At 48.6% G+C, this 27,625-nt stretch overlaps 2 protein-coding genes across 2 annotated transcripts in view; one reads left to right on the top strand and one right to left on the bottom strand.

Annotated features, from left to right (window-relative positions):
* LOC135825224 (FAD-dependent oxidoreductase domain-containing protein 2-like) overlaps positions 1 to 27,625 on the top strand; it is a gene marked incomplete at its 3' end in the record, with an annotated part of 41,846 nt that overhangs the window by 1,794 nt on the left and 12,427 nt on the right. Inside the window, 16 exon segments of the mRNA XM_065337963.1 lie at positions 926 to 1,156; positions 6,294 to 6,356; positions 6,783 to 6,898; positions 8,176 to 8,324; positions 8,867 to 8,924; positions 11,175 to 11,241; positions 11,791 to 11,857; positions 12,281 to 12,328; positions 12,562 to 12,620; positions 13,512 to 13,637; positions 14,310 to 14,368; positions 17,980 to 18,097; positions 19,800 to 19,871; positions 20,168 to 20,283; positions 22,438 to 22,483; positions 23,445 to 23,504. Of these exon segments, the coding sequence (XP_065194035.1) occupies positions 928 to 1,156; positions 6,294 to 6,356; positions 6,783 to 6,898; positions 8,176 to 8,324; positions 8,867 to 8,924; positions 11,175 to 11,241; positions 11,791 to 11,857; positions 12,281 to 12,328; positions 12,562 to 12,620; positions 13,512 to 13,637; positions 14,310 to 14,368; positions 17,980 to 18,097; positions 19,800 to 19,871; positions 20,168 to 20,283; positions 22,438 to 22,483; positions 23,445 to 23,504 (1,453 nt within the window).
* On the bottom strand, positions 24,719 to 26,756 carry LOC135825225 (uncharacterized). The gene is made up of 2 exons (XM_065337964.1): positions 25,722 to 26,756; positions 24,719 to 25,675 (listed from the first exon to the last, which is right to left on the bottom strand). Exon 1 carries the CDS (start codon positions 26,703 to 26,705, stop codon positions 25,752 to 25,754), a length of 954 nt encoding a protein of 317 aa, XP_065194036.1. The 5' UTR covers positions 26,706 to 26,756; the 3' UTR covers positions 24,719 to 25,675; positions 25,722 to 25,751.

Genomic DNA, 27,625 nt, shown 5'->3' on the forward strand with positions numbered 1-27,625 from the left:
GGCCCAGTACTGGTATTGGAGACGCGTACGTTCAAAATGGGAAAATACTGTACCTTTCCCTCTTCGGTCTCTCCTTAGCCTTGAACCTTCTGAGTTGGAAGGCTGTTTAGCACTAGGGAGATGTGTTGAAGCCAGGTGTCCGGTCGTCGCCGGAATGTCTCAATACTCTGTCAGTTTTGTGCCTAGCTGGTGCATTTTCTGACAGTATATAATATCTAGTTACCGTGGTGGACAGTTACTCTTAACTCGTATCCATATGTCCTTTTCCTTTCTACATTAATTATTGGCTCAACGTCCGAGTTTCATATGAGAAAAAAAAGAAGAAAATAGATTAAGGGGTCGTCCGTAATTATCGAAAAATTAAAAAATCCGTCCTCGTGCAAAATTGTCTCTGACCCACCCTACCACCCCCCATTTTTTCCATTAATGTTTTGATTTTTACCGATGCCCAGCTCGAAAAAAAGAACTCCTGACCCCATGTTCACTGATTGCACCTACATGTATGTCAAGTACTAGTAGCTAAGTAAAGTGAGTAGATCTACCGACGGCCATGCACGTCCTACAACTACAAAAGAGTCATGTACCGGTATATCATACTGGTGTTTGCGATCCCACACTACGTCTACAGTGCACTACATGTCAGTGCAACAAGTGTATGAAAGTCACTGACGAAAAAAAAAAAAAAAAAAAAAGTACTTGAAGTACGAAAAATCAAAAAATTAAATTCCGCCAGCGCTCTTGACCACCCACCCCCTTTCTGCCTGAGGACGGATTTTTAATTTTTCGAAAAATACGGACGACCCCTAATGAGAACAAGGCACAAAAGAGAACAGACAGAAAAAAATCAATGTGGGAGTTCTACGGTCACTGGTATCCACGGGGGTACTACAAGTAACGGATTTGAATCTGATGAATGTTTTTGCAGTGATGGCCTCGTCGGCGGTGGCGGTGGCGTCAGTCCTACTTCGGACAGTACTACTCTGCACGGTGCTTGCAGCCGTGGGCTTGTTTGGAGCGGCCAGTTCAAACGACGCGGCAATCAAGAGCAAGCACCAGTACTGTATCATCGGTGCTGGTCCAGCCGGTCTGCAGATGGGCTATTTCATGAAGAAGGCCAGGCGCGACTACATCATACTGGAGAAGAACACGTATCCAGGTTAGAGGTGGTGATGTGCGTATGCTTTCCAAGCAATACTGGCCACCAACTAGTGTAACTACAGTCAAACCTGTCTAAGACGACCACCGCTCAAAGGACCTGAAAAATGTGGTCTCTGTTACCAGGTGGTCTCCTTATCCAGGGTCGTTTGGCTGCGAATAGCATCCCTTGGTCCTGGTACAGTGGTCTTCTGAGGCAGGTGGTCTTCTGAGGCAGGTGGTCTTCTGAGGCAAGTGGTCGCCTTGATGGGTTTTACCGTATGTATACTAGTACTGTATTTTCTGGATTAAAGCTGCACCCAGATTTTTGTCGTGAGTAACAGACATCTACCCTGTGTATCACCATTCATTTAACCATGGTAGTCTGCGTCACTCTGATTATTCCGGGGTAAGTTACGAGTGTGTAGAGTGTGTAGAGTGTGTAGAGTGTGTAGAGTGTGTAGAGTGTGTAGAGTGTGTAGAGTGTGTAGAGTGTGTAGAGTGTGTAGAGTGTGTAGAGTGTGGCTTATGCTCCGGATAATATGCTAGGTTATGCAATGTACAGTAGAACCTGTCTAGGACGACCACCGCTCAAGGGACCTTCAAAACGTGGTCTCTGTTACCAGGTGGTCGCCTTATCCGGGGTGTTTGACTGGAAATAGCATCTCTTGGTCCTGGTGGCAGTGGTCTTCCAGAACAGGTGGTTGCCTTATCCGAGCGGTCGCCTTGACAGCTTTTACTGTATATCATTGTTCAGACTGCTGTGCGTGGTGTGGCAACACAAACACTGGCTTGCCACTCCATACAACGCATTTATGATGATGATGATGTCATTTACATGATGTGATGATGTCGTATGCATGTACAACGATGTCATTTGCTGATGCAGTGATGTCATTATTTTGTTTCTGCGGTGATGTGTTGACTATTGTGAAGTTAGTGAATCTTTCATCAAGTGTTACGACACTCATGCCTTTGGCAAGCAGTGCAATAGCTGGTATGCATGGGACTTCATATCGACTTCATGTTCTGAATGCACTCACATACGACATATACATGTAGACCCATTGCGCATTGCCAAGTATGGAATGTGTGAGTAATGCTTGTGAGTACGCCGGGATCAGGAATGTACTGTTCAACACCCCAGACGACCATGCCCAGGTGGCTGGGTGGGGTGTTATGTGAGTACACTGGGATCAGGAATGTACTGTTCAACACCCCAGACGACCATGCCCAGGTGGCTGTGTGGGGTGTTATGTGAGTACACTGGGATCAGGAATGTACTGTTCAACACCCCAGACGACCATGCCCAGGTGGCTGTGTGGGGTGTTATGTGAGTACACTGGGATCAGCAATGCACTGTTCAACACCCCAGACGACCATGCCCAGGTGGCTGTGTGGGGTGTTATGTGAGTACACTGGGATCAGCAATGCACTGTTCAACACCCCAGACGACCATGCCCAGGTGGCTGTGTGGGGTGTTATGTGAGTACACTGGGATCAGCAATGCACTGTTCAACACCCCAGACGACCATGCCCAGGTGTGGCTGTGTGGGGTGTTAGGTGAGTACACTGGGATCAGGAATGTACTGTTCAACACCCCAGACGACCATGCCCAGGTGGCTGTGTGGGGTGTTATGTGAGTACACTGGGATCAGCAATGCACTGTTCAACACCCCAGACGACCATGCCCAGGTGGCTGTGTGGGATGTTATGTGAGTACACTGGGATCAGCAATGCACTGTTCAACACCCCAGACGACCATGCCCAGGTGGCTGTGTGGGGTGTTATGTGAGTACGCTGGGATCAGCAATGCACTGTTCAACACCCCCATGGCCCAGACGACCATGCCCAGGTGCACGGCTGTTACGGGGAGGTCACTTGGCAAGATGGCGGCGACCTGTAGCAACGCCCCTGGCAACAGAGGTCACACGGAAAGCGTGGGTACGCTCATCGCATTTTTCAAATTTTCATGATCATTTCTGCAGAAAGAAAAGGTTCTGTCACTTCGAATACATGTGCTTGAAATAGTACTTTTATGGATTTCGTCTCTTCAGTCTTTTGCTCGTCAAAAATGTTGTTGGAGGCAGCTGTGCTCCGCGAAGTGCAACGGATACCGCTCAGTAGCAGATAAAGGAGATGTGCTTCGCAGGACTCTTTCGCAAAATGACGACCTGCGCCTCGCCGGATCGGAGGAGAACTTTTTGTCAAGTTTGCTCAATCTCCGGACAGCTATAGCTGTTTCGACCTTGTTAGGTCTCATCAGCGGAGTTCACAGTGTGTGGCCGAACAGATCAGCAAGAATTAGTTTCAACCCTGTTACAGTGTTAGGTCTCATCAGGGGAGCTCAGAGTGTGTGGCCGAACAGATCAGCAAGAATTAATTTCGACCTTGTTAGGTCTCATCAGCGGAGCTCAGAGTGTGTGGCCGAACAGATCAGCAAGAATTAATTTCTACCTTGTTAGGTCTCATCAGAGGAGCTCAGAGTGTGTGGCCGAACAGATCAGCAAGAATTAATTTCAACCTTGTTAAGTCTCATCAGAGGAGCTCAGAGTGTGTGGCCGAACAGATCAGCAAGAATTAATTTCAACCCTGTACAAGGAAGGACATGGCACTCGAGAAGGTGAAGCTTAGGAGTCACATTGCCTAACTTGCGTGCCAGAACCTCCACTCTGCAGGTGGCCATGAAGGTGTGGATGGCATCACCCAGAACCTGCCTTGTTGCTGTTGTAAAAACCAGCTTGCCGCTGAACAGCTTGCGACATGCTGCATACTCTGTGAAGAGTCTCGAGTAGCGATCTCTCAAGGACTTTGCCTGGGCAAGCAGCTGAACCTCGCCGCTGTCCGCAGGTGTGCGGCTCTGCACGACTGTAAGGGGAACAGAAGTGAGGGCAGCAATGACATTCGCTTTCAACGCACGGTGTATGTGGTTGCCGACAAATGCTCCGGAGTGATATGCTTGCCGCTTTATTTGGTACTGTGGCAGTACTGCTTCCAAGGAAGTTACGCACGGGCCAGCTGCTTTTTTTAATCTTTTACTGTTAATTTCTCATGCTCTTTTCTAGCCACATCACCTCTCATTCATCAAATTGAGTTCCTTTTCTTTCTCCTTCCATAGGAAGTGCAGATTTGATGCCACAGTCTGCAAGCCAGCAGCCACTACTTCCTGCTGCTGAATGTGCAGCGTCACACACTGCTGCTGCCTAAGAATGCTTTGTGCTTCTGACTGTAGGTGTAGTTGTTGTGTTGCTGTGTCGTGTACGTTCTTGTAGCGTCACAAACTGCAGCTGACTAAGAATGCTTTGTGCTTCTGACTGTAGGTGAAGTTGTTGTGTTGCTGTGTCGTGTACGTTCTTGTAGCGTCACAAACTGCAGCTGACTAAGAATGCTTTGTGCTTCTGACTGTAGGTGAAGTTGTTGTGTTGCTGTGTCGTGTACGTTCTTGTAGGCATTGATAAGTGCTGTAAACGCTGCAGAGTCACCGTCATCTGCAGCAAGAAACATATATTTGCTCAGTGCAATATCGATTTGATGTGCGTCAGCACAAAGTGCACCGTAAATCCAGGGATAAATCCCTAGATCTAGGTGGAGCACAGGAATACACACGTCTTGCAGCTCAACAGGAAGAATGGCTTTTCTAATCACATTGTTGTACCGCCGTGCGTGCTGCAAGTTGGCACCTGCTGCAACGAACTCTGTATTTAAAGCGTTCCGGCAGCAAGTCAGCAATTGCTTTGTATGGCGGTGATGCAATGTCGTACAGTTTCATCACGGGAATATCCATGCCAATTGTTGCATCGTCTAAATGCAGACTGGATGAGGCTGGAGCTACATGCATATTCATATGCATGAGTGTTTTGGCCATCACACAACACATTGATACTCAGCACAGATTCAATGGCTTTCGCATGATCTCTCACAAGGTGCTGAGTTCCACGGCTAGTACTACACAACTTTTCACCGCCTAACCTGCATACCAGCTGTAACTTTTCTTGGTGTTTTTCCATTTCAAATCCACTGAATAAATAACAATTTCTACTAAATGTTGCTAGAGATTTGGACCCAGCGGGGCCAACAAGGAATCAGCGGGGCCCCAGCAGTAACAAAAAACAGCTACACAGATACTCTTCTCCTCGGCAAAACTACCATTGACGTGACGAAAACTCGTTGAGCACCTCAAGGAGGCAACAAACTTCGGTGACTAGAACGATCGAACGGCAACAACTTCAGAGACAAATTTCCATGAAGAATGGCTTTTCTCAGCGAAGGAAAGCTCAAATTCACTACTTTTTTTCTTTGGCGAAGCATGGTCAGGATGTTGCGCAACTGTAGCCGCGAGGACAGCTCGACGCGGTAATCAGAAGTGGTGCTTTGGAGACCCAACTGAGCAGAGATTGCGTTCAAAATACACCTCCTTGAGTACAAATTTTGAACGTTGAGAACGGGAAAGTCCCGGGAAGCGCCATCTCCTGTACAAAAACCAAGTGGGCCCGTTTTGTACTGTCGTAACAGCCGTGAGGTGGCTGTGTGGGATGTTATGTGAGTACACTGGGATCAGCAATGTACTGTTCAACACCCCAGACGACCATACCCAGGTGGCTGTGTGGGGTGTTATGTGAGTACGCTGGGATCAGCAATGCACTGTTCAACACCCCAGACGACCATGCCCAGGTGGCTGTGTGGGGTGTTATGTGAGTACGCTGGGATCAGCAATGCACTGTTCAACACCCCAGACGACCATGCCCAGGTGGCTGTGTGGGGTGTTATGTGAGTACACTGGGATCAGCAATGCACTGTTCAACACCCCCAGACGACCATGCCCAGGTGGCTGTGTGGGGTGTTATGTGAGTACACTGGGATCAGCAATGCACTGTTCAACACCCCAGACGGCCATGCCCAGGTGGCTGGGTGGGGTGTTATGTGAGTGCACTGGGATCAGCAATGCACTGTTCAACATCCCAGACGACCATGCCCAGGTGGCTGTGTGGGGTGTTATGTGAATACACTGGGATCAGCAATGCACTGTTCAACATCCCAGACGACCATGCCCAGGTGGCTGTGTGCGGTGTTTACAGTACAAATTACGTCATTGCGCAATGGGTCCATTGTGCTGAATCTCATCATAAGCCGATGGATTTCATGTGTTCCTTGTGATGCAGGATCGTTTTTCGAGAAGTACCCGCGTCACCGGAAAGTCATTTCCATCAACAAACGCTTCACAGGTACGTTTGTAGTCTGTAGGTTTGTAATCCATTGTGCCAATGATTACCCAGCCGAGAGTGCCGTCTTTTCCAGGGTGTTTGCCGCACCGGGGCCGGGGCCTCAGGGATGTTTTTTTGAGTCTTTTTATGCATTTTTGAAGTGCGGCTAACACCCCGGAATATACGGTACGTGAGCTAGAGTCTTCCATCGTACCAATGATTACCGTGGTATGTGAGGCGAAGTCTGCAATTCTACACATGCGTTTGGAAACGCAACCATCATTCCAGCCAGTTGTGACACGAAGATTCAGTGCATGGTTTGTCCAGTATCCGTCAGCTAGTAATCTAGCATACTTTTGGAGTTATTTTTTCTCACCTTCCTCTCAATCTGAGTTTAGATCTGAGCTGCTTGTGTGTGCATGTCTCTCCCCGGTGTCTTTTTTGTAGGCAAAGAGAACCCCGAGTTCAATCTTCGTCATGACTGGAACTCACTTCTGAGTGATGATCCAGGATTGCTCATGAGACACTATTCCAAAGATTTCTTTCCCCACGCTGACACACTGGTAAGGAACTGGTTGTTGTGGTGGTGCATGGCTCTACAGGGGCGTCACACACGGGACGCCCATGGTCGTACAACTTTTTCTCCTGGATGGTCCGCCCAATTCATCCGAAAAAGCACTAGAAGAGCGCTGAAACGCGCCATGTTGGCCGAAAATTCCGATTTTGTGTCCCGTGGGACCCCCCCCCGACTCCGGTCGTACCTCCCCCCCTTCCCCTCCCCCCTCCCCCCCCCCCGCAAGGTGAAGCCCCTTGCTTTAGCTGATGTTGCGGGGGTCATGGCTCTAGCTAATATTGCAAGGGGCATGGTTCTAGCTAGTGTCACTAATGCCATGGTTCTGGCCAGTTTTGTTCTGCTCGGTTCATGGTTCTAGCTAATGTTGCAAGGATCATTGTTCTGGAACGCTCATACTCTCGAAGCCACACAGGTACGGGTTGAAAAGATTTTCCGCTCACAAGCAGGAGAAGAAGACAACGGCAGTGGCCGCTTGACTTCTCAGCGGATATCAATGTCCACTACTGTGTGCCTATACTTATTACTTGTTGTCATAAAGTACATATACCGTTAAATCCCGCCAGAGCGCCCCGTCTCTCCCATGCGCCCCTCCCTGACTTCTTGTCAGGGAAGTGATAATGATTGTATCCTCGTATGACTCTGTGAAGTGTGATGTCATACGGTACTACAGACGCGTGCTCAACCCGGTTGGAAATGTACGCAACAGTGCCCACCCTCTTGACCAGAGATTGCACAAACCCTGGGTTTTAGGTGGGTCTGTACGAATCCCTGCTCTTGACTTTTGGTCGGTGTACGAGACGCACCCACGTTTTCGTAGGGTGGGTACGTTTTCATGTAGTACTGAATGCGGCAAGTAGGACTCGCCCATCCGCCCCTGCCCACCTGGACCTACTCGAGGTAGGGGCGCTCTGGCGGGATTTTTCGGCACCATAGTTCTAGCCAGTGCTGCACGGGTCATTGTTCTACACATGCCTCGTAATAACAGAGGTGTCGGACAAGCTACGGTAACTACGGTATTGACTGTACCACCTTTTGCCCCAGGTACCCCGCGAATCAATAAAATACACTGATCTGGGCTCCGAATTTCCCAATTTCCTGGGTCAGCAACCACTCTCCCACGAGCAAATTGCACTTCAGATGGCTGGATGTACCACAATGAGATGCCTTCCGACGCCCCTGAATAAAGTGCAGTGATTCACTACATGATTGGCGTGTGGCCTGCCATGATTGTGTTGCGCACTTTGCTGGCGTGTTTTGCTGTTTCAGATTCAGTACATGAAAGACTATGCGTCGAAGTACGAGCTGAATATCCAGTACGAGACAAACATCGTCCACGTTGACAAACCCGGCGAGAAGCAGTTTATCTTGCTCGATGAGAAAGAACAACGATACGAGTGCGAGATTCTCGTTGCGGCGTGAGTATCCGTGTGTACCTTGGTTTTCCCAGTATACGCCGCACCCAGATTTTTTTGCCACGAAATACAGACATCGACCCCCTCCCCTGTATCACCGTTAATTTGACCATAGTAGTAAAAGCCCTACAGCCTTTTTTTGAGGGGGGGGGGGGGGATTCCTGGTGTTCAAACTGCGGCTTATACTCGGGAAAATTCGGTAGGTTTCAAATGTAACTTCCCATCATATTGCAACACAACGAAGCCCCCGTGCAATATTTGCTGTTCCGTTGCCAGACCATGCGGCAATGAACTAGCTTTTTTTCTGGTCCTCAGTGTTTAGAAGTGAGAGATACTTTGCATTCGTAATCCTTCTAGAATGGCTACACAGATCATGTTTTAGCTAAACAATTCCTCTTTTCTTGTTGTTGTTGTTGTTGTTGGTGTTGTTGTTGGTGTTGTTGTTGGTGTTGTTGTTGTTGTTGTTGTTGTTGTTGTTGTTGTTGTTGTTGTTGTTGTTGGTGTTGTTGTTGTTGTTGGTGTTGTTGCTTGCGGCGTACATCCAGGACTGGTATTTGGATCCCCAACAAACCCAAGATGGCGGCAGGAGAGGAGTACGTGACGGTAAGTCCACGAGTGATCTTGTTGTTGTAAAACAAAGGAGCTCCGTGTTTCAAATCCGCTGATCCCCGAGCTGCAGAGAGTGCTTACTATCATAGACAGAGCTTAGTACATAGCAGACTCAACGGAAGACGTTCAGGTTTGCTGTAACTCTGAGTCTGATTCCGAAGAACGGAGCGCCAAAGAGCGACTAGCCTAGAACTTCACCAAGCACAGCATACCAATGTATACACCTTGACTTTTAAAATACATGAAAACAGGAATGAACCAGGCTAGGAGGCTGCCCCCCCCCCCCTCCACATTTCTTCGGCGACCGACGGTAGTGTAGTATATACAACGGGTTGGCAAACACAGGCGCATAGCTCGTGTATAGTCAGAGTAGTCAGATCACCACAATAGAAAATGGCTTTCATATTTACTGCACAGGGGCGTCGCACACGGTACGGACACTACGGTATTGACCGTACCACTATTTGCCCCAGATACCCCGAGAATCAACAGAATACGCTAATCTGGGATCTAAAATTCCAAAATGTTCGGCTCAGCCGCCACTCCCCCACGAGTAAATTGTACTTGAGATGGCTGACCGTACCACACTAAACTACCTTCCGACGTTGCCCCTGCTGCATATTCAGCAAACTTCACTTCTCTACTCCAAAAACGGTCTGTTCACTTCAAATTAAAATTAAATTTTATTTGATTCGCAGTGAAGAGACCGTTTTTGGAGTAGAGAAGTGAAGTTTGCTAAATGCGTAAGTGGCTGCGTTGGAGTTTGTGAAATACGAGAACAAATATTTACTACATAGTCAAAATAAGCAAAATGGCGACTATGAGGTTGCCGATAGTAGAGTGCTGGCAACTGAAATCCGACCCCTGAGCGGTGCGCTCACATTGCAAAAATCCAACACAGGATTGGAGCACTACGAAACAGAGACCGCTAGAATGTGCACGCACCGCCCAGGAGTCGGATTTCAGTTGCCAGCACTGTACATTTCACATGTACATGTGAAATGTACATGTAGTCAGCACACCAGACATGTGCTCTGCTTTATGGTCTCTAGACCCCAGATATGCGAGCTAGTAGCTACGCCCCTGCAAATGGCTGTCCAGTCAGGGGCAACGTCGGAAGGTATTTTAGTGTGGTACGGTCAGCCATCTGAACTACAATTTACTCGAGGGCGAGGGGTTGCTGAGGCAAAAAAAATGGAAACATAGAGCCCGGATCAGTGTATCTTTATTGATTCACGGGGTACATGGGGCAAAAGGTGGTACGGTCAATACCGTAGTAACCGTACCGTTTCTGACGCCCTGCCAGGGGATGCTATGAAAGAGTTTAAACCGCCCAAGAGTGTGCAAGTCTATATTGGGTCTGCGACGACTGAACTCCCGCATCATAATGCCGTACACATTATTTACACCCTGTGCCGCATGATAAACACAGGTTTGTACGCAATCCTGCGTTGGGTTCAACTCTCTTGTGCTCACTCTGTACTGTTTGGCAGTGCAGCCGTTTGAACCATGTCACGTGATGTGAAGTTCTGCCATCGCAGCACTCCATAGAGGTTGTGCATACAGTTGCACATTCTTGGGGTTTATGTACTCTTCAGGGACATAGCTAGGGGGGGGGGGGGGGGGGGGTGCATGGCCCGTATATCTACCATACTTCATACCTGTAGGATGGCTGGTGTATGTCATTCACGGTCACTAGAGAGGTTAAGGTGCACGTTAGTTCCGACGTGACACGCAATTTCACGCCAAATTTGGCGTAAAACTCCAAATTCCGACGTGAGTTCAGGTCACGCGCGTTGTTTTTCGACGCGAGAGCCAAATAACGCGAGCTGAACTTTCGCATCACGTCAGAAATAACGTGCTCTCTATTATGTGGCTGCTGAACCTAGGTCGAAATATCTAGGGGTGCACGTGACCCATGCGGGCTGCGCTTAGCCTGCTCTTGTTGCTACACGGATCTCGCTGTACTTATACATTACCAACATGTCTTTCCACAGTTCAAGATCGTCCACATCGGGTTGCCTCTTGGTTTTTATCTTGTGCATACAGAACATGATGGCTGATGGTTGAGAAAGCATGCAACTTTGAGTAGCGACTGACTAGCCTTGATTGTCCTTATTGTTCTGTGTGTTACGCTCCGCCTCCGCGTTGTGTTGAGCACTGTCAGCACTCTGGGTGTATCCTCCGGTGTATTACTATCTTGTGTATTCTTACAAACACGGTGGCTATGGTCTGTGTGTCCAGGGATACGAGGATATGTCGCTAAACCAAACTGACTATGAAGGCAAAACTGTGCTGATTCTTGGCAGAGGTGAGCTTTTATAAGCCGTGATCTGCGTGTTTGAAATACTAGCAGCCTCCTACCTGTCAAGGCTTTCACCACATTGACGTTACTGGGAGTGAAGGACTGCACAGCAGAGCCAGTGGCGTGTGCTGGTCAAGTTACTTCGTACTGCATTTCAATCAGAACTTTAGTTACCCTATCCCTCCTCTTTTCCAGGCGCATATTGTCGTGTGTGTGTGTGTGTGTGTGTGTGTGTGTGCGTGTGCGTGTCGTTGGAGAGATGTGGCAGCTTCAGACCTGCGTGCGACCGGTATCCCGGAGGCGCAATGGTACCACCTTGCTCAGGACCGGAGGGACTGGCGCGAACGTAGCCGTCGGAAGCCACCAAGCCAGCCCCAACCAAGAGTGTTCGTCTGTGTCTGCGGCCGCGACTTTCGCCGTCCGAATGATTTATCACGACACAAGAACTACTGCCTCGCCTAATAGCTATCATCGCCTTCGGCGATGGGCTTTCCAAAGGTCCAAAGGAGTGTGTGTATTTGCACATGACCGCCATGTGTTGTTTGACTTGTGCAGGAAATTCTGCGTATGAAACTGCTGATCATATCGTTGGGTCTACAAACTTGATTCATATGGTGGCCAGGTAGGTGATTAGGTGTGTGGGCATGCCTGTGCGTGTGTGTGTGTGTGTGTGTATTTGGGTGTGTGTGCGAGCACGTGTGTCTGTCTGTCTGTCTGTCTGTCTGTCTGCTTCTAATCTAGCCCTTGCCTAATTATCTCTTCCCATTTTGTATCCTGAAAAATTGCCGAGGACAATGTAGTTGAAGTTGTTGAATCTGGAGCATGTGTGTTCTTCCTAGAGCTACTGCAGCAATGCCATTAGTGTGATGTAGTGATGTATTGTGTGCGTCATTCTCTTTCTCTCTTGTCATTCTTGCTCACTCTCGCTCTTCTTCTTGTCCACATGTCTATAATATTATGATGTCATCTTTTGCATATCTATATGATGTCATTGTTTGCATATCTATGATGTCATTGTTTGCATGTCTGTCTGTATGTTATTCAGGTCTCGTGTACGACTATCCTGGGCAACACATTATGTCGGAGATCTCAGGTACATCCATGCTAAGCCATGTTACACTCTGTGCCTGGTACAATTCACTTCTTTCCATTTGATTCTGTATTGTGGAGTACGGTGGGAGAGTTTTACAGCGATTTTTGGCGTGGTTGTGTGTGTGTGTGTGTGTGTGTGTGTGTGCGTGTGTGCGTGTGTGTATGTGTGTGTCTGTGTGTGTCTGTGTGTGTGTGTGTGTGTGCGCGCGTGCGTGTGCGCGCTTGTAACCGCAGAGCATTGAACAATAATCTCCTGGATACTTATCAGCTGAAGTCATTGGATGCTATGTTGGGTACGTATTTTGCATTGGTCCACCACAATGTTTGTGGAGATTTTACTCCGATTTTCACTCTAGCTGCGCCTAACTTTGTCATTGCTCGATGTCTTTTGTTCTGTTTCTCCTACTCCCCCTTGTACCCCTTTACAGGCACGTTGCACCGCCTTTGGAGGTGGTCCGGCCGGAGGGGGTTGGGGGGGGGGTCTCCCCGGGAAAATATTAAAATTAGGGTGCAAAATTCTGCATTTTGGGCAAAAAAAGTGGTCCGGCTGGACCGGCTCCTACGCCCCTGCTTTAAGGCCGATTCATACTTCATTTCGAGGTGGTCCGGCGCGACGGTCGCGCGATGGCTTTCCCGTACGCGAAATAGTTGAGCTCAGGTCAACTTTTTCGCGACGCAACGAGTTTCCCCTACGCGAAATGAAGTGCGAATCAGGCTTGATGGTTATTCTCTCGCCAACTCTTCCAATTTCTTTTGTCGTGACTCCCTCCTACCATCTCCCCATTCCCTCTCTTTTTGTTGTATCTGGACTTTCTTCACCTGCTCCCAGCCCCATGCAATCTCCACACTCAGACAATGGGCGACGCTATTCACATTTAGAAGACTGTTTATTATGACAAGACAACGGACACACAACTAGACATGACGAACTCAAGACGAAGACTACTTTTCACCCCACAGCAATACGCGCATGCACCAGCACCACGTACACACGACGTACACAAAATAACGTACTACAACACCATATGCTGCACTGTCAAAAAAAAATTCGACGGGTTCGCGTACCGGTTACTGTCAAGCATAATCATAATGTCACCGTGCAGTACATTTCACAAGCTACTACAACTTCTGCGCCTTCATACGTTCATATTCCGTTCTTGTCGCGGTTCTGTTTTTATGTTCAGAGGCATCTGTGACCTCTCTGGCCTTGAAGAAAGTCGACGGCAAACTGTGGATTTTGACTGAGGATTCCGACGAGGATTCATTGCACCCGTCAGAAGTGAAGCAGCTGGAAGATGCCACGGATATGCGTAAGCTTTTATGTAGATCTCCCATGAGAAGAGCAGAGTTACAGTAGGACTTACTTTGTTCAACAGTCGACTCCACTTATTACGAACCCTCATGTAGCGAATTTCGTAATATAGCGAGCCATTGTCCATGCCCTTGTTTGAAGCCATACGGGAGCGGGCGGCCGCTGGGGAGGAGGGGTCGGGGGGGGGGGGGGGGGGAGTAGGATTCAGGACAGCAATGGTTTACCTAACTCCCGTCTATGAACGCCTGTTTTGAATCGAAGTCTTTTTACAAGGCATGCCGTGCAGTCGTGTATAATGGTTGCGGCTTATATGACTTTTTTGGAGAAATTTTGCAGGCTTCTATATGAGACAGGCTTCTATAAAAGACAGGTATTTCTATGTATGTAAACACTTAACCAGACTTATGTGCTGACGGTGTATCTTGAACATCAGGCTTCTATTCAAAACAGGCTTCTATTCAAAACAGGCTTCTATATGAGACAGGCTTTGATACAAGACACTACAGTATTCTCAAGATGGACAATCAGTCTGTAGACCTTGTTTCTGTGTGGGCACGCTGAAGAATGCCTGCAGAACGTGGCATTGAAGCAGAATGTTCATATCAGGGATCAATTTATCCAGTATGCATATATCAATTATCTTATATTGCCTGTCTTGTACGATGCCCAGCGGATAACTTTGCTATGAGGGAGCCGTACGACGTTGTACTCCGATGCCTGGGTTTCAAGGTACTTGCTGTTTCTCACAGCGTTTTTTTGTATGTGTCTCCCCCCCCCCCCCCGCCCCCCCTAACCCCTTATTCTAAAGTTTGATGTACAGTAGCGTGCTGCTTAATTAATTTATGCTTTAAAATATTCACCCATAGTCACCCATAGTCACCCATAGTCACCCATAGTCACCCATAGTCACCCATAGTCACCCATAGTCACCCATAGTCACCCATAGTCACCCATAGTCACCCATAGTCACCCATAGTCACCCATAGTCACCCATAGTCACCCATAGTCACCCATAGTCACCCATAGTCACCCATAGTCACCCATAGTCACCCATAGTCACCCATAGTCACCCATAGTCACCCATAGTCACCCATAGTCACCCATAGTCACCCATAGTCACCCATAGTCACCCATAGTCACCCATAGTCACCCATAGTCGCCCATAGTCACCCATAGTCACCCATAGTCACCCATAGTCACCCATAGTCACCCATAGTCACCCATAGCACCCATAGTCACCCATAGTCACCCATAGTCACCCATAGTCACCCATAGTCACCCATAGTCACCCATAGTCACCCATAGTCACCCATAGTCACCCATAGTCACCCATAGTCACCCATAGTCACTCATAGTCACCCATAGTCACCCATAGTCACCCATAGTCACCCATAGTCACCCATAGTCACCCATAGTCACCCATAGCACCCATAGTCACCCATAGTCACCCATAGTCACCCATAGTCACCCATAGTCACCCATAGTCACTCATAGTCACCCATAGTCACCCATAGTCACCCATAGTCACCCATAGTCACCCATAGTCACCCATAGTCACCCATAGTCACCCATAGTCACCCATAGTCACCCATAGTCACCCATAGTCACCCATAGTCACCCATAGTCACCCATAGTCACCCATAGTCACCCATAGTCACCCATAGTCACCCATAGTCACCCATAGTCACCCATAGTCACCCATAGTCACCCATAGTCACCCATAGTCACCCATAGTCACCCATAGTCACTCATAGTCACCCATAGTCACCCATAGTCACCCATAGTCACCCATAGCACCCATAGTCACCCATAGTCACCCATAGTCACCCATAGTCACCCATAGTCACCCATAGTCACCCATAGTCACCCATAGTCACCCATAGTCACCCATAGTCACTCATAGTCACCCATAGTCACCCATAGTCACCCATAGTCACCCATAGTCACCCATAGTCACCCATAGTCACTCATAGTCACCCATAGTCACCCATAGTCACCCATAGTCACCCATAGTCACCCATAGTCACCCATAGTCACCCATAGCCCCCATAGCACCCATAGTCACCCATAGCACCCATAGCACCCATAGTCACCCATAGGAATGTTACCACCCTCTATGGATCACCCTCTATGCATTAAAAAAAATTCACGGTTCGCGTGAGACTCGGCTGGAAACCGGGTTTTCCGCATCCGTCGGAACGCCACCACCCTTCAAGGATCAAGGCATGTTTAAACACACTGGATAGTGAAGATTGGATGTAATGACATTGTACATAGCGACGAGTTGAGTTCAACGAATACTCCCTGTTACCTAGTTCTTGTGGCAAGTGCTTTCCGTGAGCAGTCGTAATGACAACATGAGTATAGTGGCCTTTGCATCTCCAGAAGAGAGAGACTTTTTATTATTATTATCAGGGGCGTAGCACCCGCTACGACTGGTACGACCATGGCCGTACCACTTTTCGAAAAGTGTGGTCCGTCCGGAACGTGCAAAACCGTAATAAAAAAATTAGGATCCATCGATGCATATAATTATGCGCATCAGACTTTGACCTTTTTTCTAGACTCGTACTCGTAGATCTGTTATGCATCTGCAGTCGTACTGAGTACTGAGTCTGTACTCGACTAGACTGCACACTGTGCCAGAAGTGTGCCAGAAGTTCCCAGAACGCAGGATTTTGTGTCCTTTTTACAAAATTTTCACGGGGGACGTCCCCCGGACCCCCCTCCAACACGCCCTTCGGCCGCACCGACCTTCGGTCGTACCACTTCCAAAACCCCTCCTACGCCCCTGATTATTATTCTCCTCAGCTTCTTCTTCTTCATAAGTTGTTGAAGGAGACTCCCTCGATTTAGGCTAAGGCCTGTGGAGAACCCATTAATACGAATACAAATTCAAAGAGTGTCGTTTCATGTTTCCTGAGATGCCCATCAACTGATCACTTCTCCAGTCCTTGTCCAATATTAGTCCGGTATCAGGGGCGTACACCGCTCGCCTCCAGGAGTGGTTCCCATGCCAACTGATCAACCAACATTCCACACAATTGCTAGTGCTCTTATACGTATCCGACGTAGTTTCTGCATAAATTTATGGATAATGTCACTGCTACGCATATTTGATTTTAAAAGACTGAACTTTGCCAAGGCATTTTTATGGATGTTTTGTTCAGCAGGACGATGTAATGCAGTCTTAGGTCGGGTTATATTCTCGAGAGGACTGCGGTAAAGTTGCCTTAGCTTCGAATTATCTGGAGCAAACATTACACAGGGCAAGCAGAAGCCACCATGGCACGCCGGTCAAAAAACTACCAAGGGAAACTCCTCCAACCAGGATACTAGTAGTTGAAAGCGGCGCTGTTTGCCATCCGTCTGGACACGCACAGGAAACGAAATCCTTCGCCTTCAGTGGCGCACAATGATTGTCGATGATGGAAATCTTTTCCATGTCCGGCAAATTTCGGGGGAGTCAGGGATTCCACTGTGGAAGTACACCTTTCAGATTATCCTTTCCAACACACTCCAATGTCACTGAAGTAAGTCTTGGATGATCTAGCAGCTTCCAACAACGGTTGCTCTACAGCTTCGCCGATGATTCCGTCCTCTGTGCTGCTCGTTGCAGACTCCACTTGCAAGTCAGGTGCGTCCGCGACCTCATCTATCGCTTGACCTTTCTCACTGGCTACATATACACGCTTTGCCTCTTGCTCAAAATAGCTCTGAATAGAGCGCTGGCTCTCTGGATGTCGACTCTTCATTTTTCTTTTCCGCAAAGCGAGAGCATCGTCAAAAACGTAACTTTGTCGAAACAAACTGCAAAGGAAATGACTCTGAGATCGAAGAATCGATGCAAGAGTTCATAATATACTGGGGGTTATGTACTCTTGATCGATGTAACTCGCATGTAGAGACTTTGTTGCACCCCGTCAGTTCAGTAGATCTACGCTGTGTCACAAAAATGCCCCAGCGACGCTGGGCCTGGATCAAAACATTCTCCGTACACACATCGAATTTTTTTAGCTGGTTCCCGGGCATCCCGGGAACCGCCCTATGTACGCCCCTGGGTATTACTCGAGTTTTAGTCCATTCTTCGACATCTATCATCTCGGACAATGTGTGTGTATTGCGATCTCGTGCATTGAAGATGCGCTCGAATTTTGAAATGACTGGAATCCAACACCGACTCCTTCCTCTTGCATTGTCTAAATTCAAACTTTTATGGACTGCACGTTCTGAACGCTTGTCCACTTTTTCTCACAAAAGAACACGCTAGAGGTTCTCTGCAAGTGACATGAAAAGCATTTTGATTCAATTTATTATCGTTCCATGTGTTTTTTTCACAGTTTGACAAGAGTATTTTCGGATCGCGTGCCCCTCTGGAGATGGGAAAGGGACGACTGGCCAAGTACCCGGCCGTCAAGCCAACGTACGAATCATTCAGCACCAAGAACTTGTACATCGGTGAGTGTTGTGGTCACCCAGGGGCGTAGCTGGTCCCCCTTTTAGGGGGGGGGGGGGGGGGGGCACAGCCTCATATAGTTTGGCTGGTACATGTCACTCATGGTCATCATGTGCATGCTCAACCTAGGGCGAAATTTTTAGGGAGGGGGGGGGGTGCACGTGCCCCCGTGCCCCATGCGGGCTATGCGTTTGTTATCGTATTTCCCCGGTTATAAGTCACGCCAGATTACAAGTCTTTAGGAATCCTCTCTTCTCACTGTTACCATCTCCCAATCTCTTGTAAACTCCTCTTTCACTCAGCTTACCTACGCCCCATTTTTGATTATGCAGATACTGCTTGGGCTGGAATTTCCACAACCCGTGCTGCCAAGCTCGAAATTCAGCACAAAAAAGTTCTAAAAATCCTCCTCCGAAAACCCCGCATGCTCCCATCTTCCACCCTTTATGCCCTTGCTGACACTACCCCTTTGTCTAAGAGACGTAATTCACATCTTGTCACCCTTATCCATTCTCTCAAACTCAATCTGTGTCCACCTCACCTCCACTGTTTCAACTGGTTTTCTTCCCGTAGCACGAGAAACTCCCTTTCCCTTCCGAAACCCAAGTCCTCCTTTCTACTTCACTCCCCCCTTTTCACTGCGTACTCTGCGTGGCTGGCACTTCCCCAAGAAGCTAAGGACCTTCTTCCCTCCGCCTTTTTAAGAGCCTTGTCGCGCCTTGACTTTGATTTTGTGTTTCTCATTTTGTTGCAATCACTACTTATCCATGCCGGTTCCTTTTTTTTCTTCTCCTCCCCTTCTCCCTTCCTTGCCGTGGTTGGCTAACACCCTCTCTCTTTGTATTGGCCGGTGTTCTCACTGTGCTATGAGATGCTGTAATAAATAAATAAATAAAATAAATAAATAAATAAGTCGCAGCCCGCCTTCAAGTTTGAGCCGTAATGTTTTAGTTTAGTTTGGCTTTGGAGAATTTATTTTTCATTGCTATCAGGTTCGGCCTCATTTTCTCTGTGTTGCGCTGGTGAGTCCACAAAGGACGAAACAGTTCTGTCCGCAGATTGAGTGTAGTCTGTAGCATTTCACACTTAACTTGCCGAAGAGGTCAAGGGTAACATATGTGATGTATATCCGGGAAAGTAAAGTAGTATTATGCACACGCTTTCCCTGCCGTTTCTCTTTTCCCGTGAACAAGTCATGTTAACTCCACGCTCCCCTCCACATGCACTCTTCGGGTGCAAAACGTTCACCACATCGGCATCATGACCCCACGTTGTAGCACATGTGGCTAACTTGCTGGCATTAGTTCCTCCACTCCTTTACCGTCAGACGAATTCCGACACGCAATCAGGGACCATTTCAAACAGAGCACATGACGAGGACCGAGACAACCAGACCACGGACAATTCACTCATCACTCTCACTCCCAGACCAAATTAGCTATTCGCATGCACGGCACTCACTTGACGATCACTCTCACATAGACGGAAGCAGGCTCCCATACTCTGACAACGCGTACTCTTGCATGCATCACTTGCCATGCGGGTCACACATCACACCATCGTCACGCGTACACAGACCATGTATTACATCAGCCAGCGGACTCTACTAGACAAAACCATATACGACAAGGTGTGTAAACAATACTCAAACCGCATTTCACAACGTTTGGTTTGTGTGCTTTGTGTGTGTGCATGTGTTTGCAGCTGGTACAGCTTCTCACTATCGTGACTTCCGAAAGTCGTCTGGAGCGTTCATCCATGGCTTCCGCTACACGGGTAAGGAGACAGTGTGACGGTACACACTGTCAATAGGTTGGTACTGCAGGGGCATCGGACACGCTACGGAGGAATGAAGAGTTATACGTGTGTATCAAAATGTCTTTGCTTCATGTGTTCCTTTTAAAACATGTCGGGTGATGCGGCCGCGGATCCGGCTAACTTTAATATGTTCGTTTGTTGAAATGGCTGCGTGCGTGCGTGTATGTGTGTGTGTGTGTGTGTGTGTGTGTGTGCACGCGTACATGCGTGCGTGTTTGCGTGTGTTGGCTATTCTCCACCATTCCACCACACAGCTCGTGCTCTTCATCGTCATCTGGAGTGGCAACATCACAAGGTTAAGTGGCCAATGCAGCAGATACTCATCAGCGATCTCCTGCAGCACATTCTAACACGCCTCAATGAAATGTCGGTAGGTTACCATGCCTTCATGACATACTAGTATCCACACCTTCTACAGGGTGTAGCGGGTCTCCCTTTTAGGGGAGGGTGAGGGGGGGGGGGGGGGGGGTGCATGGCCGCATGCATGTATGTGTAGGATGGCTGGTGCATGTCATTCGTGATCATTATGTGCATGCTGAACCTAGGTCGAACCTTTTTAGGGGGGGGGGGGGGGCACGTGCCCCCGTGCCCCATGCGAGCTATGCACCTGTTCTATGCAGCTGCATGTTCTCCGTAGCCGGCCCCCCTTCTGTGCGTCCATCTAGCTATGAAGCCGAGACCTCTGGTCGGCTGAGCAGCTTAATGGGCCCCACCACCACATTGCTTTATTCACCTCAGTGTCAGGAGAGACGTGGATTGAGGAAGGAAAAGTGTGTTGATGCTACAAAACAGAAAGGTTTCAGGCTGTCCAATAGAGTGTTCGATGCCCACGGGCATAGCTAGTTACAAGATGAAAGAGTGTTATGAAATTGTGACTCTCAGTTTGCCTTCGAATGCATCAAGATTACATTAACCCCAACCGATTTTGAAAGTTATTTTTATTTTTTACGTAAGCACAGAACATTTCGGACTCGTATTCAGTCGTGGTTCTAGCCAGGTCAAGATAGCAGGGGGGGGGGGGGGGGGGACAGGGGAAACTGTTACCCCGTAACCCAATTTTTAATTTCCCAAAATTGTCTTGCCATGCGAAATGCAACGTATGGGGGTGAACCCCAGACTTAACCCCTGACAAATGTGCCTTCATGAACCAGTAGTGACGATGGACTGGCTGGAGCTCATGAACCAGTAGTGACGATGGACTGGCTGGAGCCCTGTCGATAATTTGGTTTGTATTTTGGTGATTGCTTACTTGTGCATGAAACTCAGGGTCCCAACACGGTATCCCTGCTGCTCTTCTTGTTGTGTTGTTACCGTAAATGCGATGTCTTGAAAACAGTGATGTCCTGAATGCGGTGTTGGCCAGTGGAGTTCCATCAATGGCCTATGGGCTGGGCAGATGTGCCGATGGCCAAGTTTGGTGACACGCTGTGTGGTTGTTTTTTGTTTGCGTGTGTTTAACTTCCAACGTTAAATGGGAAGTATACCCTAAAATCAAATTTTCACCAGTTGTAGTCTTCGGGGTGCTGAGTCGAATGGTCTTGGTCCGAGGAAGCTGAGACGCTCCCTTCCTCCTTTATTCCCAAACGAACTCGCGCACTTCCACCGAAACTGGGTGACTGCGCCCTGCTAGATAGGGATTTGTATGGAAAAAGTCACTAAAAACGCCGTTTCGTTCTTATAAAAGTGCGGATGACCGCGATTGGTCCATATGTTGTAGTCTTTTGGCCGCTGAGTCGACTGGTTTTGGTCCGAAAAGGCTGCGATGCAGCATTCGGCCCTTATTCCCAATCGAACACGAGTGAGTAAGCGGTCACGTGCTCATTTACTGCCTGTTTGGGCCCGCTTATGTCACTCGAGTTGAACCTTTGAACCAGGGAGTCGTAAAAGCCTCTTACGACTCCCTGCTTTGACCCTTTGAGTTGAATCTTGATGTGAAAATTGTACTCTGCAGGCACGGTGACCGGGCGACTTGTGCACACATGAGCACGTGACCGCTCACTTAGCCGTGTTCGATTGGGAATAAGGGCCGAACGCTGCATCGCAGCCTTTGCGGACCAAAACCAGTCGACTCAGCGGCCACAAGACTACAACATATGGACCAATCGCAGTCATCCGTGCTTTTATAAGAACGAAACGGCGTTTTTAGTGACTTTTTCCATACAAATCCCTATCTAGTAGGGTGCAGTCACCCAGTTTCGGTGGAAGTGCGCGAGTTCGACTGGGAATAAAGGAAGAAGGGAGCGTCTCAGCTTCCTCGGACCAAGACCATTCGACTCAGCACCCCGAAGACTACAGCTGGTGAAAATTTGATTTTTAGGGTATACTTCCCCTTTAAACGGGAACTGGGCGAAATCACCGAGAGGCGAATATGGAAGGAAAGAATCCAAGGAGGAAATGAAATAAAACGACAAGAAGACAGTATGTCTAAGCTCTCCCTCCGAGACACAAACCCTTTGAACAGTGAAAACTTTGTCTTGATCTTGACACTCTCTACTACTTGTCTGGTTCTCGTTGTTTGCCGCAGGGGCCGTATCAGATGTTTGGTATTCTGACCGACGTTATTCTGCTTGGTAAGTGTTAGCTGCATGCAGCTAGAGGCAACGAGAGTGATACGGTCACTACCAGGGGCGTCGGAAGGTATTTTAGTGTGGTACGGTTAACCAACTGAAGTACAATTTACTCGAGGGGGAGGGGTTGCTGAGCCAAATGTTTGGAAATTTAGAGCCCAGATCAGTGTATTTTGTTGATTCACGGGGTACCTGGGGCAAATAGTGGTACGTAGTGACCGTAGAGTGTGTGATGCCCCTGCAGCATGTCGCTAGTGACCGTGTCACTCTCGTTGCCCCAGCTGGATTTATAATATTCGTTGATTTGGGCTCCAAATAGGATGCGCCCGGAAGAATACTGTAAAGCCATTATTCTAACGAGGCGCATATTAACGATATCCCAAAATTGACAAGTTTACGTGTTCCAAAGGTAACGATTTTCACTCATTCTCAACGCTCAATAGGACAGTATATCTATCGATTTCTATTTTAACAACAGATTTCTACTCGTTAACTCGTTAGAGTTAGCACTTCGTTATATATATGGCTTTTACAGTACTTCACCTTCCGAAGCCCTTGAGTCAGGTTGGACATGCATGTATCATGTATTAAAGCTGTGTGCTGTGTACAAGATTAGTACAACATTATAAAGTCAATGTATCTTGGTCTTTTCACACAACCTTCATCAGTTGTACGGAATGGGCAGTTGCCTGGCACACGTCATGTCATTCCTGTAAGAGATGTCAATGGGTGTTGTCGTGGGGCAAGTGAAATTTCCGATTTGCATGCTTCTCTCTTGCGATGGATCTGCATGGTGCATGGTGTGTGTGTGTGTGTGTGTGTGTGTGTGTGTGTGTGTGTGTGTGTGTGTGTGTGTGTGTGTGTGTGTGTGTGTGTGTGTGTGTGTGTGTGTGTGTGTGTGCATGTGTGTATGTGTATGTATGTGTGTTCTGTGTGTGTATGTTTTCTACATGGCTCCATTCAGATGGCGACACAGTACGGTATCTGGAAGAAGTGCCCATTGACTGCATACCAGCATTCAAGAGTAAGTTGCAAACCATCCTGTAGTTCACCAGTTCACTACTACAGTACTACAGGTGGCCGGTCTGTGAGTGCGTTCGATTATGCCCGCGAATCGATTCACGCTATTCACATCACCCCCATGTGAATGGGGTGAATGGGTTCCGAATCGATTCCAGGGCCCATGACATGAAATCGAACGACTTGAATGCATGCGAATGGATTCATGAATCGATTCAAGTGCGTAATCAAACGCACTCAGTAGGTCTGGGGGCGTAGCTCGCACAGCTGTGTTGTCTTGACGATGCACCAGAGGACATCTGTGGTGTGATGACCTTGTACCACTACCACCGGCTTTTTGCCTATTTTGACTACATGGAAACCTGTCCAAGGCGACCGCTGATGGGACCTTAGAGATGTGGTCGCTGTGTACAGGTGGTCTCCTTATCCAGGGTCATGAGATGTGGTCGCTGTGTACAGGTGGTCTCCTTATCCAGGGTCATGAGATGTGGTCGCTGTGTACAGGTGGTCTCCTTATCCAGGGTCATGAGATGTGGTCGCTGTGTACAGGTGGTCTCCTTATCCAGGGTCATGTTACTGGGAATAGCAACACAGGGTTGTGGTTGCAGTGGTCCCCTGGGACAGGTGGTCACCTAATGCAAGTGGTCTTCTTGGCAGATTTTACTGCATATGTACATGTGTACATGTATTTCGTCTTGTAGTGAGTTTGTGTAGTGAGTTTGTGTAGTGAGTATGTGTAGTGAGTTTGTGTAGTGAGTTTGTGTAGTGAGTTTGTGTAGTGAGTTTGTGTAGTGAGTTTGTGTAGTGAGTATGTGTAGTGAGTTTGTGTAGTGAGTTTGTGTAGTGAGTTTGTGTAGTGAGTTTGTGTAGTGAGTTTGTGTAGTGAGTTTGTGTAGTGAGTATGTGTAGTGAGTTTGTGTAGTGAGTTTGTGTAGTGAGTTTGTGTAGTGAGTTTGTGTAGTGAGTTTGTGTAGTGAGTTTGTGTAGTGAGTTTGTGTGGTGAGTTTGTGTAGTGAGTTTGTGTAGTGAGTTTGTGTAGTGAGTTTGTGTAGTGAGTCTGTGTAGTGAGTGTTTAGGACTCTTTCCCTTTCGGTGAAGACTGTATTAAATTCTAATTGTTCGAACTCTGGTGTAGTGAACTGACACTCGGAAAACAACATGCAGACATGGAACACAACTAAAAATGCAGAGAATGAAACCAGGAAAACGCAAAGGCAAACAACAACCACAACTGTCACTAATCTGGGCAAGAAGCTAACCACCATTCTCTCAAACTTGACAAACTCTCTCTCTCAAATCGCTGTCCTCAGCGAAACGTGCTCGCGTGCGTGCATTGGCTTACGTGTAGTCTAGGTGTACATCAGTGTGCGTGCATGCATATCGAAGTGTACGAGTAGAAAAGAAGAATGATCATGCGCGCATGATGCATCGATGAGTCATACCACCACGTAACCATGGATATAAATAATGGCGACGCGATGGCGACAGCAAAGTTCCGCGTACAAAAGCGCAGGTGCAACAAGGAAAAATCAGAGTGCAGAACAAACAGAAATTCAAATCGAAAGGAGATAAATATTGTGGAGATGAAGCAAATCAGTTTGGTCTGTCAGAGGGTGCTTGCGCCCAGAGACAGGGTGACAGCAAATCCTGTCAGAGAGAGTCAGTGTACAGAATAGGAATACATAGAACGCAGCACGCAATGGAGTTGCTGTGGAGAGCGAGAATGCAAGCAACAACGTAAGTATTATCTATGCAAGTGATTATATCGGCGTATCCGACAAACACGCACAACAAACACTGTATTGTAACAACACACTCGTAAATGATGTTATCCCAACAACACTCATTCTATTTCAGCGCAGTGTCCTGTCCAGTCACACTCAAAATCACACTCGTAAATCTCGCACACTCCCTCCTTGCAGCATGTGACAGTTCTGTACACAAATCGTAACTACAATACACTAATAGTATCAACGTGCAACATGTGACATGTGATAGTTCTGTACATCACCACCCTCCCTCACGAACAGTGATTGAGTGAGGCAATAGAGATAACATAACTTACTCAGAATCCACCTCTTGCGGAACGAGCTCATACGAACACAGCATACTCAGAATCCACGTCTTGCAGAACGAGCACAATACTAACACTAACACAGCATACTCAGAATCCACCTCTTGCGGAACGAGCTCATACAAACACAGCATACTCAGAATCCACCTCTTGCAGAACGAGCACAGTACTGGTGGCTTACTCAGAATCCACCTCCAGTGGGACGAGCACATTGATTGGTCGGCGGTAGGTCTTGCCGCGGACGAGAATGTCGACCACCCGTACGTTGCCATCTTTGCCTGGGTACACTTGCAGTATTCTTGCGAGCGGCCACTTCCCTCTTGGAGTGCCAGGTTCCAAGAATAGCACTACTTCACCAACACGTACATTGCGGTGCAGATTGCGCCATCGTTGACGCAGGTTGAGCGCTGGGACGAGCTCCTTCAGCCACCTGTCCCAGACGTCCTTACTCAGTCGCTGAACTGCTTTCCAGCGATGTCTTGGATTCACGCGATCAGCTTGATCAGCCAGTTCCTCAAGTGCCAGCGACAGGTCGGCATGGCTGGTGAGGAAATGCTGTGGCGTGAGTGGGGTGAGGTCACTCGGATCTGAGCTTATCGTCGTGAGCGGCCTGGTGTTGAGGAATGCTTCCACAACTATGAACGCCGTACTCAGCTCCTCGTCTGTGCAGTCTCCGTGCTCCAGGATTCCACGCAACGCACGCTTGGCGCACTTCACCATCGACTCAAACACGCCCCCATGATGGGGCGCCTGTGGGGGGTTGAAACGCCACTCGATGTGCTCCGATGCGAGTGCAGCGCTCACTCTGCCGGAATTCAGCTGCTCGACTGCATCCCGCAACTCCTTTTCCGCAGCTACGAAATTTGTGCCGTTGTCCGACACAATCAGAGCCGGTCGACCGCGTCGCTTCACAAATCTACTCAGAGCCAGCAGGAAACCATCAGTGTCGAGGGAGTATGCCATCTCCAGGTGCACTGCTCTTGACTGGAGGCAGGTGAAGACGCACAGATAGCGCTTGGTCTTGACCCTGCCACGACCTTGCTTCGTCAGGAATGGCCCTGCGAAATCCACGCCCGCTCGGTGAAACGCACGTACAGGTTCTGCTGTTCTGAAGCTTGGCAACGGCGCCATCAACTGCTCAGCTGGCTTGGCCCACTGTAACTTGCAGCCAGGGCAGGAACGTCGGTGAGCCTTGACAGCGCCGAGACCACCAACCACCCAGAACTCGCCGTTGAGGTTTGCTAGTAAGTGGTTCTTTCCAGCCACATGCTTGCACTTCACATCCTCATGCGCAATACGTAGAGCCGTAACAGGGTGCTTGCCTGGCAGGATGATGGGTCGCCGGGCTCCACTGGGCAAATGATGAGCGGTTTTCAGGCGCCCGTTCATGCGGAGAAGCCCTGGCTTCGCGTCTCCATCCCACTCTGGCATCAGATGGCTAAGTGCATGCGCCTTGGGCAATGGTTGACCGCTGCGCTGGGCCTTGATGACGTCACTGTAAGAGTCCTGCTGAGCGTTGGCAAACCAGTGGAATTCAGCATTGCGAACTTCGCTCACTGAGAGCTCGGGCACTTCTACTGCTGGCAGGGCGTGCCTTCGCTTCAAGGCCTTGCGAGTCGGACGGCTGCCATCGCGTGCGACACTGATGCTGGATGTAGCGCTGGATGACTGCTGCGCTGTAGGGTCTGCTGGCTGAGCCTGGCGGTGTCGGCAGTTGTCCGCAAAACGTTTGCACCATGCGGTGACCCGCACAAGTCGTAGCCAGCTGCTAAAGTTGACCGGGTTGAGTCGGCTAGTTTGCTGCTCGTCCTCTGCTGGTACCGTGACTAGTGTGGCCTCAATCATCCGCTTCAACTGGCCAGGTAATTCGGCTGTCGGAACAGAGTCTGGAAGCTTGGGCCAGTCATCCTCTGGTGCGCTGGAGAGGAAGGCAGGACCGTTCCACCACAACGTGTCGTTGGCCAAGTCCTCTGCTAGTAGGCCACGCGTCGCTTTGTCAGCTGGGTTATTCTTGCCGCTGATGTGGTGCCACTGCTTGACGCTGGTCACTT

This window comes from Sycon ciliatum, chromosome 9, assembly GCF_964019385.1.
Source record: "Sycon ciliatum chromosome 9, ocSycCili1.1, whole genome shotgun sequence".
Taxonomy (NCBI): Eukaryota; Metazoa; Porifera; class Calcarea; order Leucosolenida; family Sycettidae; genus Sycon; species Sycon ciliatum.